This window comes from Gopherus flavomarginatus, chromosome 3 (genome assembly GCF_025201925.1).
Source record: "Gopherus flavomarginatus isolate rGopFla2 chromosome 3, rGopFla2.mat.asm, whole genome shotgun sequence".
In the NCBI taxonomy this organism is placed as follows: Eukaryota; Metazoa; Chordata; order Testudines; family Testudinidae; genus Gopherus; species Gopherus flavomarginatus.
Window position 1 is genome coordinate 259,134,620 of NC_066619.1, and position 18,548 is coordinate 259,153,167.

At 41.0% G+C, this 18,548-nt stretch overlaps 1 protein-coding gene across 1 annotated transcript in view; it reads right to left on the minus strand.

The window, feature by feature from the left end:
• Positions 1 to 15,320, minus strand: part of OTOP1 (otopetrin 1) — a 36,722-nt gene extending 21,402 nt beyond the window's left edge. Inside the window, exons 1-3 of the mRNA XM_050947699.1 lie at positions 14,900 to 15,320; positions 8,165 to 8,301; positions 2,943 to 3,001 (exon numbers count right to left, since the gene is read on the minus strand). Of these exons, the coding sequence (XP_050803656.1) occupies positions 2,943 to 3,001; positions 8,165 to 8,301; positions 14,900 to 15,320 (617 nt within the window). The remainder of the gene's footprint in view (positions 1 to 2,942; positions 3,002 to 8,164; positions 8,302 to 14,899) is intronic.
• Between the last annotated feature and the right edge of the window lie 3,228 nt (positions 15,321 to 18,548).

Below are 18,548 nucleotides of genomic sequence, written 5' to 3' on the forward strand. Positions count from 1 at the left end.
CCTCTAAGGATGGCGATTCCACCACCTCCTTAGGTAACCCAATTCCAGTGCTTCACCACCCTCCTAGTGAAAAAGTCTTTCCTAATATCCAACCTAGACCTCCCCCCGCTGCAACTTGAGACCATTGCTTCTTGTTCTGTCATCTGCCACCACTGAGAACAGCCTAGCTCCATCCTCTTTGGAACCCCCCATCAGGTAGTTGAAGGCTGCTATCAAATCTCTCCTCACTCTTCTATTCTGCAGACTAAATAAGCCCAGGTCCCTCAGCCTCTCCTCATAAGTCATGTGCCTCAGCTCCTAAATCATTTTCACTGCCCTCCACTGGACTCTCCAATTTGTCCACATCCCTTCTGTAGTGGGGGGATCAAAACTGGGACTCAATACTCCAAGTATGGCCTCACCAGTGCCGAATAGAGGGGAATAATCACTTCCCTCGATATGCTGGCAATGCTCCTACTAATACAGCCCAATACGCCGTTGGCTTTCTTGACAACAAGGGCACACTGCTGACTCATATCCAGCTTCTCATCCACTGCAATCACCAGGTCCTTTTTTGCAGAACTACTGCTTAGCCAGTCGATCCCAAGCTTGTAGTGGTACATGGGATTCTTCCATCCTAACTATAGGACTCTGCACTTGTCCTTGTTGAACCACCTCAGAATTCTTTTGGTCCAATCCTCCAGTTTGTCTAAGTCACTCTGGACCCTATCCCTACCCTCCAGCATATCTACCTCTGCCCCCCAACTTAGTGTCATCCACGAACTTGCTGAGGGTGCAATCTATACCATCGTCCAGATCATTAATAAAGATGTTGAACAAAACCGGCCCCAGGACTGACCCCTGGAACACTCCATTTGATACCAGCTGCCTAATAGACATTGAGCTGTTGTTCATTACCCACTGATCCCGACAACCTAGCTCGCTTTTCATCCACCTTTGTCAGGCATCACCAGATAAACTTGTTGGCTTACATCTGTGGTACTTCATCATTGTACAATACCATGCATGATGACAGCAGAATGGCCATTCTTTTTTATTCTTGCTAGAGATCTGACATTTAGGGATGGAGGGTCCACTGAAGTCAGTGATGCCACATGAAGATCTCAGATAAAATTTTCAAATGTACCTATGTCCATAGGACTCAGGTTTCTAAGTCACTTAGGCACTTTTGAACATTTTATCCCTGGCCACAGTAAGTCTTTTTGCTGATTTCTTCCCCTTTCTCAATGGTGTTGACTATATTTTTTATTACTTTTTCAAACATGGTTTAATTTTGTCTCTACTGGAATGCTGCCCACCTGTGCAGACATAGTTTTAAAAAGTATTTTCACAGATACTACATAGTTTGACATTTCTATCTATTTAATTAAAAATAAAAAGAGCTATCACTAAGATATAGAGGATGATGCTCTGTATTCCCACATCAGAGGCCCCACTGGAGCCTTAAAGAAGAAGAAAGCCAAAAAGGATGGGGTGGGGAAAGCAGGAGTTGACACTAAAGGTTCAATCCTTCCTTCCTACTTGACTGTGGGTCTGTAACATTTTCTGAGTGCACATAAGCCTTATGCAGGCAAAACTCCCACTAAAATTAATAGCAGCTTTTTAGGATTGGACCCTAAAAGAAGAATGGATTTTTTTAAGGTAATTGTAAGGTAACTGGGCAGCTCAGGAACTTGGGGATGGGGTATAAAAACATATTTCTCATGATCATTGGTTCAGTTTGCCTGCAATGTAAAATCAGATGGTGATCTCCATCCTCTGTCTGTAGCACAGTTGACACTTCTGCAAGCAGAGAGGAGACTGCTACCAGCACTATTGGTGTTGTTTCTTCCAAGCCGGAGTTCAGACACACTGAGCCTAATTTACAGAGGTGCTGAGCTCCCATAACTCCAAGCGAAGTCAATACAGGGATCCATTATTCCTAGAAATCAGGCCAACTTTTAGGGAGCCAGGTAGGAAAGTTTTAATTGCTGCTGTCTGTTCTATATGTATTTTATGAATAAAGATATGGGTATAGTCTTTGTATCTATGACTTTATACTATCTACCTTAGGCACTTATCTGGTCTCCATTAGTGTAGTATCTGAGCAACTCACAATCTCTAATATATTTATCCTCATAACAGCCCTGTGAGGTATTAATTCCATTGTACAGATGGGGAACTGAGTTAGAGAGAGACTACATGATTAGCTCAAAGTCACTTAGGAAGTCTATGGTAGAACAGAGAATTGAATCCAGGTCTTCCAAGTTCTGGGCTAGTGAATATAGTCTTCTATTTCAATATCATCTGAGTGTATTTAGTGTTTCTGATTAATGGGATATGTAAATCACACTGTAGGTGCCAAGATCTGCCATCAGATGTGTGCACAAATCCCTCTGACTTCAATAGGAGCTATATGGGAGTACCTCAGAGCAGAATTTGTCCCACAGTATATTTGCACATTCATATCTGGTCCAGAAAAGGCATTTCCCCATAACAGTTTAAGATGTTGTCAAACATGTCTCACTGAATGCAAGCTACTGCACACAGTGACTGATGCCAATAACCCTTCAGACAGCTAAATAAATTAAACATCAGACATACAGGTCATATTTCCTTACTCTGAGAAAGGTACGTGGAACTCCAAAGATGAAAAGTTACTATGCTGTAGCAGTCATGTCACATGATTTAATTAGTGGGGAAATTATGCATATTCTTTGACTATTTTTGTTAAAGAAGTATAAACACTGTCTACATTGAAAATATAAATTAAAAAATGATTCACCCTCTCACTTATGCCAGTAAATGGAATTGCACCCAATTTACACAAACATAAGTAAAAGTAGAATCAGACTCCAAAAATTTTCACTATCTGCATTTTTATGTGATAATACAGTTCATGTTAAAACAACATACATACAAAGTAGAAGTAATGTTCTAAAGGTAAATTATATTCATTTTACCTTTCAAGTGTTTTGAAAGACTGGATAATATCCTTGGCATGACACCAAAGAAAATACACCTAAATGGAAATACAGATAAAATGCAATCATTTCATTTGGGTAAATATCACTATATCTGTAAATATTAACAATGAAGGTGGATATACAGGAAAATACTGATGGCCAGATTCTCTGCTGGCGTAAATTGGTGCAGATCCATTGCCATCAGGCTCAATTGATCTGCAATGACCCTTGGCCAGCCCCCTGTGCCATTCACCTAGAACTTGTCTGCCACTCAGAAACCTAACATCACTCAAACACACAAGACAGTGGAATAGATTACAGTAGAAACTTCATTAAATACGTCTCATCCAAAATATATCCCATACTTTGAATTTCTGTAGCTGGAAAGACTTATTTTTCATGTAGTGGTGAAAAATTTGAAGGAAAGTACCAGACTGACAGCACAGAAATAAAGTCTCTGTCCACAAGACAGATATTGCAACTCCAATAGTAGCAGTGCTGCTATGTGCGTCTATCCTTCTCTGAGAGGAGCATTTTGATGGGCAAGAGGTTTGTACTGGTTCCCAAACCATACATCAGTGTGTTTCTTGGTTGAGGCTGCCAACAAAGTTTCTAATTAATAAAGTGCTTTAATCTTGCAGCACCTGTCAATTAGCAACCAGTATTATTAATTTAAAAGATATGGGCCAGTACATTTACATTGGGCTTTATAGCCTGATCAAGGGAGACGAATCCCCTGCCCCAAGGAACTTAAAGTCTAAAATAGACAACAACAACACACGAGACAAGTTATGAGATAACAGTTCAGATGAGAGATCACTGGGGAGGGGAACAAGGTAGGAAGAATTCCTGGAAGATATGAGATTTTTAGGAGAGCCATGAAGGAGAGCACAGTGAGGGCTCCAAGTGAACCAGTCATGGTCCATGAATAAAGTGGCTGCATGAGCAAAGGCACAAAGCCAAAAGAAGGAAATGGAAAGAAGCAGGAAGAAGAGGAGAATGAGAGGAATGTAGGAAGTGAAAGTAAGAAGTGAGATCAGAGATGTAGGCAGCAGTGAGATTTATGTAGATCCTGGTGAGGCTGAGAATGTTGAGAATGAGGAGGTAAGAGACAGGTCAATGAAGGGATTCAAGGTGAAGGGGTTCTGTGACTAGCCTGCAGGGAGGAGAAGTGACATACAGAAAGCAAGAGAAAAGGTTGGTAGTAATCAATCTGAGAGACAACCACAGCAGGTATAAAGGTTGTAGCAGCCAAGATTGCACAGGAAGATCAGTTTTGGGGGATATTAAAGAGGCAGAGCACATCACTGGAGACTGGCTCTGAGAGGTGGGAATGCGGGGGAAAAAAAGAAGAATCAGATGATACTGAGGTTGTGGAAGGATAATGGAGTGAGACTTCAGGATTTTAGTTCCCTATTGATGCAGCCTAGTGGAATGAATGAGGAACGCATTGGAATGGAATCTGGAGACATCAATCACAGTTAGGTTCCCAGAATACTGAATTTTGACAATAGGGGAAGTGCTTGGAAAGAGGTCAGGCATAGAATAAGAGTTTGAGGCCAAAAGGGCCTCATCTAGTCTGACCATCTGCATATCACAAGCAAACAACACTCACACCCTCAACCCAACAACCAAAATTAGACCACAGTATTACAGGCCACAGGAGTCTACACAATTTGCCACAGGCAGAGAACAGGAGAGACCAAAGTGCATCAGTGCCCTAGGCCCCTGCAATAGCAGGGAAATACCCCCATGGTCACTGCCAATCTGACCTGGAAGAAAATTTCTTCCTGGCGCCACAAATGGCTGGTGATCATGTGATGCTGGGGACCCTGATCATGTGAGCTCTCTGACCTGATCCCAGCCAGCCCAGAAACTGAGCAGGAGAGTGCACAGTGCCACCTCACAGCTCTGGCCCATTGCATCCAGTGTTCCATCTCCAGCTGTGACAAGCAAGGAGATAAAAAACAAATAAAAAAAAACAACCCAGAATAATTGAGGGGCTTGAGGTGGGAAGAGGAGAATCCCTTCCTGATCCCTGCAGATGGTTGGCTGAAGCCCTGAAGCATGAGATTTTAGGAACATTAGACTTGAAGTGAGCCCTAGGGCTTGCCCCTATCATCACAAATAATCCTGTCATACAACCACATTCTTAAATTTGTCTAGCCCTCGCTTAAATTTAATTAAATTGTTTGGCCCCAAAGTCCTATTGGGAGGCTGTTCCAGAACCTCATTACTCTGCTGGGTAGAAGCCTTCTAATTTCCAGCCTGAAATTGTTCCTAACCAGTAAATACCCATTTGTTCTTGCACCAATATTGTCCTTTAGTTTAAATAGCTCTTCACCCTCCCTGATGTCAAGTATCAGGGGTAGCTGTGTTAGTCTGGATCTGTAAAAGCAGCAAAGAGTCCTGTGGCACCTTATAGACTAACAGACGTATTGGAGCATGAGCTTTCTTGGGTGAATATCCATTTCGATATTCACCCAAGAAAGCTCATGCTCAAATACGTCTGTTAGTCTATAAGGTGCCACAGGACTCTCTGCTGCTTTTACACCCTCCCTGGTGTTTACCCACCAATGTATTTATAGAAAGCAGTCATTACCAGTCAAATTAGCAGTGAAATACCAACATCTTCCAGTCTCCTCTCATAAGATAGATCTTCCATGCCCCTGATCATCATAAGAACAGAAAAATGGTCATACTGAGTCAGACCAATCGTCCATTTAGATCAGTGTTTTGTTTTCCAACAGTGGCCATATCCAGATGTTTCAGAGAGAGTGAACAGAGCAGGGCAATTCATAGTAGTGCTTTTCTACACCTGTTCTAGTTGGTATTTATCCTTCTTGAATATTGGTGACCAGAACTGTACACGGTATTCCAAAGGAGTTCTTACCAGTGCCTTGTACAATGGCATTAATACTTCTCTATCTCTACTGGAAATGCATCACCTGATACATCCTAGGATCATATTTGTCTTTTTTGTAGTCACATCATGTTGATGATTCATTGTCATCTTGTGATAGACCAACACAACCAGGTCTTTATCCCACTCTGTTTCTTCCAACTGATGAGCCCCTAGCTTATGGTAAAAAAATGTATTCGATACTAAGTGCATGACTTTGCACTTAGTACTTTGAATTTCATCCCATTTGTATTACTGCATGACTGATGACCGGAGATCTTCCTGTATAATATTCTGATCCTCCTCTGTATTGACAATGACTCAAAACTTGATATCAGCAGCAAATTTCACTAGCAGATGCCTACTTTTTGTGCCAAAATCACTAATAAAATTATTGAATTAGACCGATCCCAAGACTTATCTTTGAGGAACTCCACTAGTAACCTCCCTCTAGTCCAATAATTGACCTTTCAGCACAACCCATTGTTTTCGCACTTTTATCCACCTTATAATTCACTACCTTGTACTGAGCCTCATCTTCTCTAATTTCACGAATAAGTTCCCATGTGGCATCTAGTTAAATGCATTACTGAAGTCCAAGTATATTAGATCTAATGCCCTTCCCTCATCTAAAAATGGTTCTCTCTTCTCCACAGAACCTTTGAAAACAACATTGTATGTCTGCTCTGTCTGCTAACGGTCCCAGCGAAATGGAATTCTGAGATGTCCAAAACACATTAAATGGTTTTATAATTAACAATAAATTAAGGCTCAAATTTTCACAAATGTCCATTCATTCTGGGCACTTCAATTTTTGGTGCCAAACTTGAGATATCCAGGGCCTGATTTTCTGCAGCTCCCATTGACTTCAGCTAGAATTGTGCATGTTCAGCACCTCTGATTTAAGGAACTCAAAATTAGTGGACACTTTTGAAAATGTAGGCGTAAGTCTACACAGCATTTCTTTGGCAAAACTGAGAATTCTGATCTCCAGCCACCTAACCAGAAGATCACATTCCTACCACATTTGCCCATCTGTTCAGTGAAACATTTGCCAAATTTAAAAAGGGACTAAACCAAAACACTGGATCAAAAGGCTTCTAAACTTTATGAAAATTTTGAATCAAATCCAGATTTTCTGGCACAGTTCTTATACTGCGCCCATCGCCAGGTTATCTATGCACCTTCTGGAAGTGCATTATGTGACCTCACTAGCATCAGTTATCAATGTTTTTTATTTTTCCCTTCCTCTGTACAGCTCTGCATTGCACATGGAATTGGAATTGAAATTCCGCTTCAGAGCTGGTTGTGCAAGGGAATGGAAGCTAGTTGGGTCTCCCGCACCCACACACTGTGCCTGGCCCTCATGCAGGTGCATAATCTGGCTCATTATCCGGGATGGAGAAACTGTAAGAGGATCTTGATTCAGGTATTAAACGTTATGGAGGCTATTATGAAATCTCATCAGTCTCTCCCTTTTGACCTATTACATAATAACTAGGGGGCTGTCTGTAAGTTTTAAATAATAGAAAAGGAAACACTTATTTATGCAACATATAATCAAGTGTGGAATTCATTGCCACATGATGACATGGAGATAAATGGCTGGACTTAGAATATGACTGGATAATTGTACACTCCTTATTGGCTATGTTTGCTGCTATGCACACAGTGATGTGCGTAATCAAATACCATGCTTCAGGGTGAAAACCCATCATTTACTTGTTTCGGGAAGGAATTTCCTCAGATGAACAAGCATTGCACAACTACATAAGTACATTATGTAGGGGTTTTGCCTTCCTTTGAAGAATCAGTTATTCATTACTACCAGCCGCAGGACACCAGACTAGATCGATCGATGGACTGAACCAGTATGACAAGTTCCTGTGCAGAAGCAACAGTGAAATGTACTTGTCTCATTTCGTATAAAAAAAATTATGACAACTATGAGCCTAACTTCAACTACAAAAAGGTATGTCATTCCAAATGTGGGACCAAATTTTTAGGAGACCTTTTTATCCATGTGAAACATTTATACATACATCTCTATGTGTGAGGAGCTAGGTCATTTTCAGATACAAACAGGTATTTTTGGATACAAATTGGGTAATTTTTTGCTCAACTGCCTGATCTGCATGCTCAAATCCCAGTTTGCATGCAGAAAGGCATATGCACACACAAAAAGTTTTTAGCCTTTAACAACTTATCTCCTAATATTTTTAGAAACTAATTTAGCAAAAACAGAGCAAGAGGAACAGACAAAAGTTATGCTTAGTGAGAAAACCAGACATAATAAGCTAAAACTGGTTGCTTTTACCTGTAAAAGCGTATGCATTGCATGTGTGACAGGAAAAATGCCTTCAGTTGCTGATAAACAGTTTGAAAATCCAATAAAGTATCCAATTTTAAAAGAGTCCAGAATTAAAGTAATCACTGCAAATAATGTAATCCCACCTAAGACAAAACAAATATTAGAAAATGTTAATATACAGTTAACCTGTCTTCAGAGAATCTATATTAATAAATGAAAATTCATGTTTTGAAAAGGTTATCCCTACTAATCAGTAAAATAAGTAAATGGTCATAAGATCAGTTTACTCCGTGCAATAAAGTTCTGTAATTCATGAAAGCTCCTTCACAATCTATCACTTAAGCGTAACCACAATACATGAATAGCTCATGCAGTATGTAGGGACCAATCTTACAGTTCCCAGGGAGTTGAGGGCATTCAGCATCTTGTAGAAGCTGCTCAGCACCTTTCTGGATCAGAGCCTCAAGTAACTGTAGCACAGAGCCAGTTATACAGTCAAATGAATTAATGCACTATATAGCTACACAGCAAACTATACCACTCACAGAGCCGAACAATAATGTTACAGTCTCCTGACCCAAGAGTCCTACACTGAGCAGTAATACAATCACTTGGTATGCCATCTCAATTGTTCAGAAGGTTATACTGAACCACTATAAGTCAGAGACCAAAAACTGTATGCTTTTCTTTTTACAAATGCACTAAAATTTCAGACTTCATCCTGAGATCCGTTACTTTAACATACATAAATAAACATTTGTCTAAATTTTTATATAATGTTTTTAAAGGTTTTTTTAAAATGTTTCCTTTACTGCCTTTTTTTAGTATAACTCCAATGTCGTTCACTTCAAAGATTTAAACGGGAACTCGTTTTGGAAAGCTATATGATAAGATACAGCTATGTTGCTATTGAACCTTATTGTACCAGCATAATTAAGCAACAAGACACAATGGGAGATAACATTACTGAGCCAGACTCTGAGACCTTTATTCAATTTTTTTCCTAAGTCCTTACTCAGACAAACTCCCATTGACTTTAACTTAACTTTAGCTGAATAAAGACCAGGCAAAAATTGGCTAAGGACTCTCAGGACTTAGATCACTGTGTCTTTGTCCCTGTTTCTTATTGCTCAAAGAGAATTGTGATATAAAGATGGTAAATGATATCACAAGAGTTGACTTTATTCAGTATTTACATTATCCTTAAAGGGCCAAATCCTGCTCACCTTATTGACATGAGATGTTCCACTGAAATTATTGTTTTAGGGCAATATATATTTTGTTCCCTAAAATTAAAGTTAACAAGTCAACCAAGGAGACCCTTGGTTGTTATAATAACATGTTAGATACCCTACTAAAGATGAGCTATTTATTTGAATGAAAAATTTTAAAAATATATAGTGTCATTGTTGCTGTTTTGGAATTATTCATATTTACAGTGTACTCACCTGTTCATTACAAATGAACAAGAAGCTCCAACATGGGTGAGGTAGTACCTTTTACTGCACCAGAAGTTGGTCCAATAAAAGGTATTACCTTACCCACCTTGTTTCTCTAATATCCTAGGACTGACACAGCTACAACAACATTATATACAAGAAGCTCCAAATCAGGTGCAGTGGAGGAAAAAAATACATTAATCACTTTGCTACAGCCATTTTTTAAATAATACAGTTTATTCAATTCATTAGCTCTTTGTCAATATACAAAAATAGATTTGGGAACAGAATGCAACCTGAAGAATTTAATTTCCATTAGTATTTTTTGTTTCATATTTTACAAATACTCGCTATATACAGAAACCAAAGAACAAAATCCCTAGGGATATTTCTTACACCAGCAGAGAATTTGGCCTCAACTTTTCACTTTTATAGTTCAAAAACTAAGGGCCCACTCTGCAAACACCTGTGCGTGTGAGTAATTTTACTCAAGTGACTGTTCCCATTGAGTTCAGTTGGACTAGTTATTATGTGAGTGACGTTACTCACATATGAAAGTGTTTGCAGGATTGGGCCCTAGGTTTAATTACACGTACTGTATAATGTTTCATTATGTACACAAGTAAATTGTACTGTAAGTGGTAGATTCTAGACTGCTTTAGCCATTAGTCATTTAGGTTTCCTTCTACAAGGAATTAATATTGTTCTAAAGGAAATTAGCATTGTTAAATCTATTAAAATAACTTGCAAGACTAATTTCTAAAAATACCAAGGAAACTACTACCAAAAAAATGCAATTTTAAAAAAATCAGTCTATTTGGATATTTTTTCTAATGGTTTCAACATGCCTTGAGGATTTATTTCTTTTTTAATACAATTTATCTCATCAACAGGAAAAAAGATCCTTCTGCAGCAATAGTTTATATTATTACATTGGAGAAAAACTTATGTGGTACTTGTTTAATAAATTCTAATACATAAACTGACTTGGTGTGTGATTGGAAATGATTTAAGACCCTAATCCTGATCCCAGTGGAAAAACTTCCATTGAGTTCAGTGGTGTAGGCTCAAACCCCAATATATAATTGTTATATATTATAAATATATGTATATACCATTTTTTCTCACTTTAGTTAAGTACTACAGTGAGAAAAAAGGGTGTACACATGTATTTATAATTTAAAACGATGTGAAATGGTGAAGCAATGCCATTGGTGAAAATGATGCACAGCCTTAGGGTCTGATTCTGCAAGCTCTTTTTCATTACTTATGAGAAGAGTTCAACTGAGTTTAAGGCATTACTAAGGAAAAGAAAGAAAATCAGGCTTAAACACACAAAAGCAAAAATAGTTATATCTTAGATTCCTGATCAGACCCCTCCACTACGCACATATCTTGTTTTTGCATGAATCAGCTGTTGTATATTTATTGTAACTCCTTTCCATGTAAGTTTGTATTACACATAGTCATGGATTTCCTTTAATGAGGGTTCTAGATTTCATTTGTTTTAGACAATTATTCTAAATGGTCAGTGGAGAAACACTTACTTCCCCCTTCCCCAGCATAATCATGATTTATATCATAATGAGTATTTCTGCACACATGCTTCCTTTGGTTCTCTCTAAATATGCTATGGGTTCAAACTTGCTCCCATTGAAGTCAATGAGAGTTGTGTCATTGACTTCAAGGAAGTCTTCTGTAACCCATAAATTAAAAATATTTTGTCTGGGCTGGTTCAAACAACAAGCAGTACAGCCAAGGTCTCAGGCCAATATACCAATAACATATACAAAATGCCCAACATTCAAATTTGAGGCTAAGGGTCATAGTCCAAGTTACTAGGCTGGCCATAATTTAGGTATAACTTGTGATGTTGGAGAAAAGAATAGGATAAACTTGCTCATGGGAGCAATTTGTTTGTTTCTCCCTTTTTTTCATAAGATGTCCACCTCATTTGATTGATCTTCACTGTTTTCTTGCATAGTGCCTATGGCTCTTTTTTAACCATGGGATCAAGACAGGAAAATACCATACTGGAGTAAGTCAGGCAAAGGACTTCATTTATGCATATTTCTTGCTAAGCTTTGAAGAAATGATTACTTGGGGGCATGCTCATATAAACCTAATGGAAGCAAAACAATCACTGAAGTCAATAGAAACATTGACTACATTAAGACTTAAGGAGATGTGCTTTGTATACCATACAAATTGGGAAAGAACACTGCTCGAAGGTTCAAAGTGCCAATATTCAGTCACAAAAGGATCTAGTTATAAATGGATATAAAAAGATACATAACTATAAAAAAAAGATGTTTTTGTTTGGTAATTCTCATCCAACATTTATGCTGGTAAAATGTAAGCCATAAGTGATAACATAGTTACAGTTTTTCACCATGGTATTCACTGACTAAAGAAAATACATAAAATATGTCATTTATTGGGTATCAAAATGATGGACAATTAAATCCAACTAAGTAATCTAGATAAATGTTAACATTTTCTAGTCTAACCAGTCTTTTTTCTAGTCTTACCAGTTAAATCACGCACATTTTCTTTATGCTATGAGAACAAAGAGGCACATTCTAAAAAACTAGATAATAGAGCTGGCCAAAAAAACAAGGAAAACGTGTGAAAATTATCATGAAAATGGTGAGAGTAATTAATAGTGAGAGTGATTAACCAGTATAACAATTTACCAAAGGCTCTGATGGATTCTTCATCACTGACAGTTTTATAATCAAGATTGGATATTTTTCTAAAAGATATGCTCTAGGAATTATTTTGGAGAAGGTCTATGGCCTGTGTTATACAGGAGATCAGACTAGATGGTCACAGTGCTCCCTTCTGGTCTTGGAGTCAATAAATCAATGACAAAACATTTCTTTTTTTTCAAACTTGTAAACAGTTCTACTAGCTAATCATTTTTATTACACAATTATTGATACTTTTCAGGAGATCAGTATGGAGTTCTAACTCTGGAAAAGGAAGGTAGCGAGTCTTGCCAGAGTAAGTACTGCAGGATTGGACATTTGTTAATAAATCCAGGTTATGTTTTCTTCTAACATTGGTTAAAGGAATTGTCTAGAATTGTCCAAGCAATAACGAAGCATAGGAAAATGTGGTCTGAATATCAGAAAAAAAATTCCAACAGTGAAATTTATTAGACTGTGAAACAGACATCCAATGGAAATTGTGGAAGACTGTAAAGAGTAATCCTGCATTGGTAGGGGAAATGGTTAAGATGACCTAATAGTTCTTTTGCATATTTTATTTCTGAGGTTGTATGATTCATTATATCCTCTACGGCAAGCGAAAAAATGTGCCAAAAAGATAAAAGATTTTGCCACCCTTACTCATGTTGAGTAGTATCTTACTCCTCAATTAATGGGACTACTCAAGGAGTAAAGTGCTACTTAATGTGAGTAAAGGTAGCAAAACTTGCCTAAAATAAAGCCAAATTCAATCCTGGTATAGTTCAAATGACACCCAAGAAGAATTTGACCGATCTTTTCTACTAAAGTAAAACTGTTGAACTACCAAGTTATGGCTAAGAATGGCATATTATTATGGGAAATAGTAAATAATAAGCAGTAACTATTCATGTCATGCCATGTGAATAGTATAAACTTTCAGCAAAGTGACTATGCAGAAAACAGATATATAACTTTCGGTTTTAATAAAACAATACAAATTGCAAGTACTGTTAATACTGACAATAAGAGACTAAGGAAGGCATAACAGTAGGGCTGAGAAAGAATGAAGTTTAACAGCAACTACTTATTGTTTCAAATGTTCATATTTTAGACTTCCTAGTGTTTTTCATCTAAGTGATAGTCACTAGCTGCTGCCCAGAGAATGTTCTCTATTTCCATCAAAGCCATGAGATACTGTTTTTTTAAATTTCCCTGGCCCAGTGGTTTATGCAACCTCTGTATTGCATTTAACTCACCCCTGTTTCCAGTCTACCATTTACAGTGCTACAGGCAGAAAAAAAGACTGTTGATAAAAAAGCCTTGCCAGCTGGAATTCCAAACTACAGCTCAATGGTTACTGCTAAGGACCTTGCTTTTTTCCTTCAACCTGAAACACTACATTCTTTTAAGCTAATGTGACTTTGTCACACTATTCAATACACAAATAAAACCATTGAAGGCCTATATCCCATATGCACATGACTGTGCAAATAATTGCTGCTGCAAAAGCCTTGCAAAACTTCCCAGAAATTCCCTTTTTTGCCTACAGGTGCTACCTGAATGGTACCTATAGTTCATATCCTAAGCTGCAAGCTCCTTGGGGAAGGGTCTTTGTCTTCTTGTCTGTCTGAAAAGCATCATAAATGCTTATGGCACCTTAAGAACATAAGAATGGCCATGCTGGGTCAGACCAATGGTCCATCTAGCCCAGTATCCTCTCTTCCAACCATGGCCATCTTGGCTAATAGCCACCGATGACCTATTCTTCATGAACTTATCTAATTCTTTTTCGGACCACAATACAGTTTTGGCCTTCATAACATCCCCTGGCAATGAATTTCACATGTCGACCATGTGCCCTGTGAAGAAGTACTTCCTCTTGTTTGTTTTAAACTTGCTGCCTATTTATTTAATTGGGTTACTCCTGGTTCTTGTGTTAAGTGAAGGGTGTACCTAAGCAATGGCTGGTACATAACTGCCTGATCTAACCTAACTATCCTATTTTCAATGTGCCTGCCTTCCTGGTATCTAGGTTTTAAGTAAGTAGAGTGTGTGTGGGGGGGGAGAGTTTCAATCTTTAGTGTGTTCACCTGTATGATTGGTATCCATATAATCTATATCTGCATCTATTCCTATATCTAGATATAACTATGTAGTTGATTTTTTTTGGATCAGTTGGTTTTTATTCTTTTTGTACAGAAAATAAAGTGATCATTCTGAACAGAATAACATAATAAAAAGGAACTTCAAATATACAGGTGTCAAGCATATCTCTGGCTCGGGTATGAAAAGTAGAAATTAAGGGATTTCAGAGGAACCCTCTGGGAGTGAAATTTCTCTTTTCACAGTAACCTGACTGACAGGTTGCATGGAATGAATCGACTAGAAATGTCCATTCTGCTTGAGTACAGGGACCTTCACTACTATATGGCCAAGGGCAGGGGAAGTATACAGACCATGGATTTGGCCCAAAGACGCGCTGAGCCCCCTGGAGGTTGCTGGGTTTTTGATTTTTTGTTTTTTGTTTTTTTGGGGGGGCTATCTTCGCAGGGGAAACCAAAGCGCGGCCTTGGCTCTGTCAGTAAATGGAAGTGGGACCCGTGACTTACACTTTAACCAGCGGGCTCCTGCGTGGGTGTCTTTCTCTTGGATCAGCCTCCTCTGGGAGTAGCTCCTGCTGATGTACCACAGCATCCAGAGCAGCTGGATGAGCATGATGGTGATGAGATAGGAGAGCAGATCCTGCTTCCTGATGCCCACCGCATGCACAGCCCAGGCGAACATGAGCAGCAGCCCGGCTAGGAACAAGTTGATGCCATACTGGCTGCTGAGGATCTCGGCGTTTTTCTGCGGGTAGCTGCCTCCCACCAAGCGGCTGCCTCTGGGCTGCCCTGGGTGACCCTGCACCGATTTCTCCATCACCCACTCCTCCGGCTGCCGGCTGCTTGGGTAAGGCTGCGGCTGGTCTGGGCATCCCCCGCAGCTCTTCTCCCCAGAGCTAGAGCTGGTGTCTGCGTTATCTTCCACCATCGCGGCCACCTGCCAAGCCCGGAGACCTGCTGGGAGTGACCGAGGTCGTTGGCGGGGAAGAACCGGGGGTGAGAAACAAGCCCCCACAGCAGGGACCCCCCTACTCGCTGTGTAAGAGTGAGGAGGCGGGGAGGGACGGGACAGCGGGCAGGGCCACTTCGCCGCACCGGTTAGCGCTCAGCTCCGCGGCCAGCCTGCTGCGTGCTTCCCTTCCTCTGTCCTGCCCGGGTCTCCCCGCTTCCCCCTGGGCAGCTCAATGGCCTCGGACAAAGTTCCGCTCTCCTTCCCCGCGGGTTCGAGCGGCAGCGCTCCTCGCTCGTACCGTTTTCGCTCCCTCGCGGTCGCAGCTCCGGGAATCCGAGCCTGGGTTTATATAGCCGGCCGACCGGCCGGCGTGGCTGGGGCAGGTCCCGCTGTCGCTGCCCGCGCGTTGGCTCGGGTGGGGATTGGATGTCAGCCGCACACCGCTCTGGCGGGGGAGTGACCCCTGGCCAGTTCACACTTGTCAGTCAGCCCCTGGGCCCCGCACCCTCCCTCTGTCCGTGCCCCCCGGGCCAGAGGAGCGAGCGGAGGGGGCGGTGTCTAGGTATCCGGTGCGGGATTGGGGAGGGGCTTGTGGGGTGGGGTGCGCCTGCTGGAGTGTGTGTGTGAGGAGGTGGGCATGGCGGGTCCGTGTGCATCTCAGCAGGAGTGAGACGTGTGACAGGCAGAGGCCGGGGAGATTCTGGAGTGCATGCAAGGCAGCTAGAGAAATCCGCTGCATGTAGGGCCGCTGAAGCTGGGAGTCAGGGTGTGCGGTGCGCCTGTTAGGGCGGAGAGGTGAGCAGTGTGTAGGGTCTGGAAGAGAGGGACAGGGTGTTTGGCGGCGGGGAACTGGGTAATGTAGCTGTAGCGGTGGGACCGTAGGGGCAAAGGACGCAAGCGGTGGCGGGAGTGGTCTCCTTTTAGGGGTGTGTAACGGAGAGGTGCAGTAGGATTTGAGTGCGGGCGGGTTGTCAGAGAGTAGGGGCCAGGGCTGTGCGATGGAGCTGTAGGAGTATGGTGTATGGAGCGTGCTGGTGGGCGTGGGTGGTGTTGGTCGACCTAACTGTGGAGGGGATGGGTAAGAGAGGTGAAGGAGTTCCCCGTGTAGGGGCTTGAAGAAGGGGTGGTTTGTCAATGCTGAAAACGGGCGGGAGTGGATTGTTTCTCGGTGTTTGGGTGGGAGGTCTGTATGGAGGCGTAGGACTGAGGTGGGTGGTTTGTTGGTGCCTGACATGGAGTGGAGAGGTGTGATGTGCTTTGGGAAAAGGAAGAGAGAATAATCAGTGCGGAAAAATCCATGAGTTAATTTATCTTTCCCGGGGAGCTTTGTGGAAGGGTTCCACAAATAATGACAAAGAGCTAAGCCACGTGGTATTAAGAGCGAAGGATAGAATGTCAGTGTTTCCTAGACAGATTCCTGAAAGGCATGTGGAGTCTGAGATCCGGAGGGGGGGAATTAATAACAGGTAATTCAATTCCATCTCACTCAGGTGGAAATGTGATAATTGCCATGATCCGGGACGTGCATTCCCTCTCATCGTATTTTTGGCAGGTAGTACTTCAGCTGGCTATAAAATACCTTTCTTTTCAAGCAGCATCTCTGTTACCCAAGGGAGTGCAATCTAGTAGGCATAGCAAAGAGCTAAGAGTCAGGACTTCTAGACAAGTCACATATAGCCTGATCCTATGATGTGCTGAGCAGCTGGGAAGTGCTGAGACTCCCCCAGTTCCAATTAAAGACAGGACAACCAAGGGCACTCAGCATCCTGCAGAACTGGCCACTGAACCCTCTGTGCCTTAATAACAGGAGTGTTGTGATGCTTGACTAATTAACATTTGTAAAGTACTCTGAGATCCTTCCGTGAAATGGTTACATATGTGGTATTATAATGTTTGCTTAGCAGAGAATGCCAAACTCTAGGTTTCAAAACAAGTTTAGTTATAACATCCTATTTTTGCTTATACAAGACAAACAAACAAATAAAAATTTTTAAAACATCCTCTATTTGGGCTGAAATTGCCCATCATTGCTAAATAATTTCCTTTCAAAAACAGAAAATTGATGCAGTTTTTACCAGTTAGGGTGGACTGGAAAAGACAGGTCTTTATTCTGAAAAATTAATGTCACACTTCCATCACTCTACACCTACTCCCACCACTACCCCCCAGCAGCAAACTGTAACTCACCCACACTCTTTGTGACATACAAACACACATTTTATTTCCTTAGCATGAAAGATATAGGGACATAATTTGCATGAGTGAGCCTATAAATGTCTCACTGAATCACATGTAGTAAAATCCTCCAAATCTACCAATTTAACAGCCAGAGCCTGAATGTGGATATCAGATTTTTTTAGTTTCATCAAAATTACTGCTGCATTCTGCAACACTCTTACCTTTTTTCAGGATTTTTTTTTTAAATATTTTTTAGCTGCCAAAATATAGCCTTGACAGAATCAAATACATTGCTGCCTTGTTAACTCAACCTTGGATAAAATTGTTTGCAGCTAAGCAATAGCAAGTCAAATCTTCAGGCTTGGTGCCTAATATTTTAAATGTTTTAAACTGATTTGGGCACTTAAATGCAAGAGAGGTGCTTGATAAAGTTCTAACTTGTCCATGGTATAATTAAGGACAAGGGCTATATCATTAACTGGCCCATTCCCCCCTTTGGATGGACATCAGTTCTTGCTTCTAAGCCAACTGGGTCCACCACGCAGACCCTGATAATTGTTCCGAGCTCTGGGTCTGTAAGACACACTCCATGCTCAAACTGCTTGATTAAAATCCTTCCATGGGATGTGCGACTCCACTGCCCTGCTGCCTGCACACTTGGGAACCAGTGCCTCAGACCTCCTGAGCCCCCATAGTCACTTGCGCACACTCAGAGCTCCACCTAGTCTCTAGTCACTCTGGGGTTAAAGGTTAACCACTTTGAGAACATGGCAAAAGGCAAGGAACAAGCTTAGCTGAGGTTAACACCTGTCACTTTACACTTAAAAAAGACTAGAGAATTACAGATCTTTATACAATAACAGAAGTTCTGTGATGCCCCCTTCCTTAGTCTGATCTCACCCCTTCTGAGGTCTTGCCAGCATTTCAGACCAGGCAGAGGCCCCATGCCTTCTCTTTCTCCAGCCAGGTCCTTTTCCATGTGGCAGTGGATGACCCCACTCCATTGAGAAACCATCCTCCTTAAAT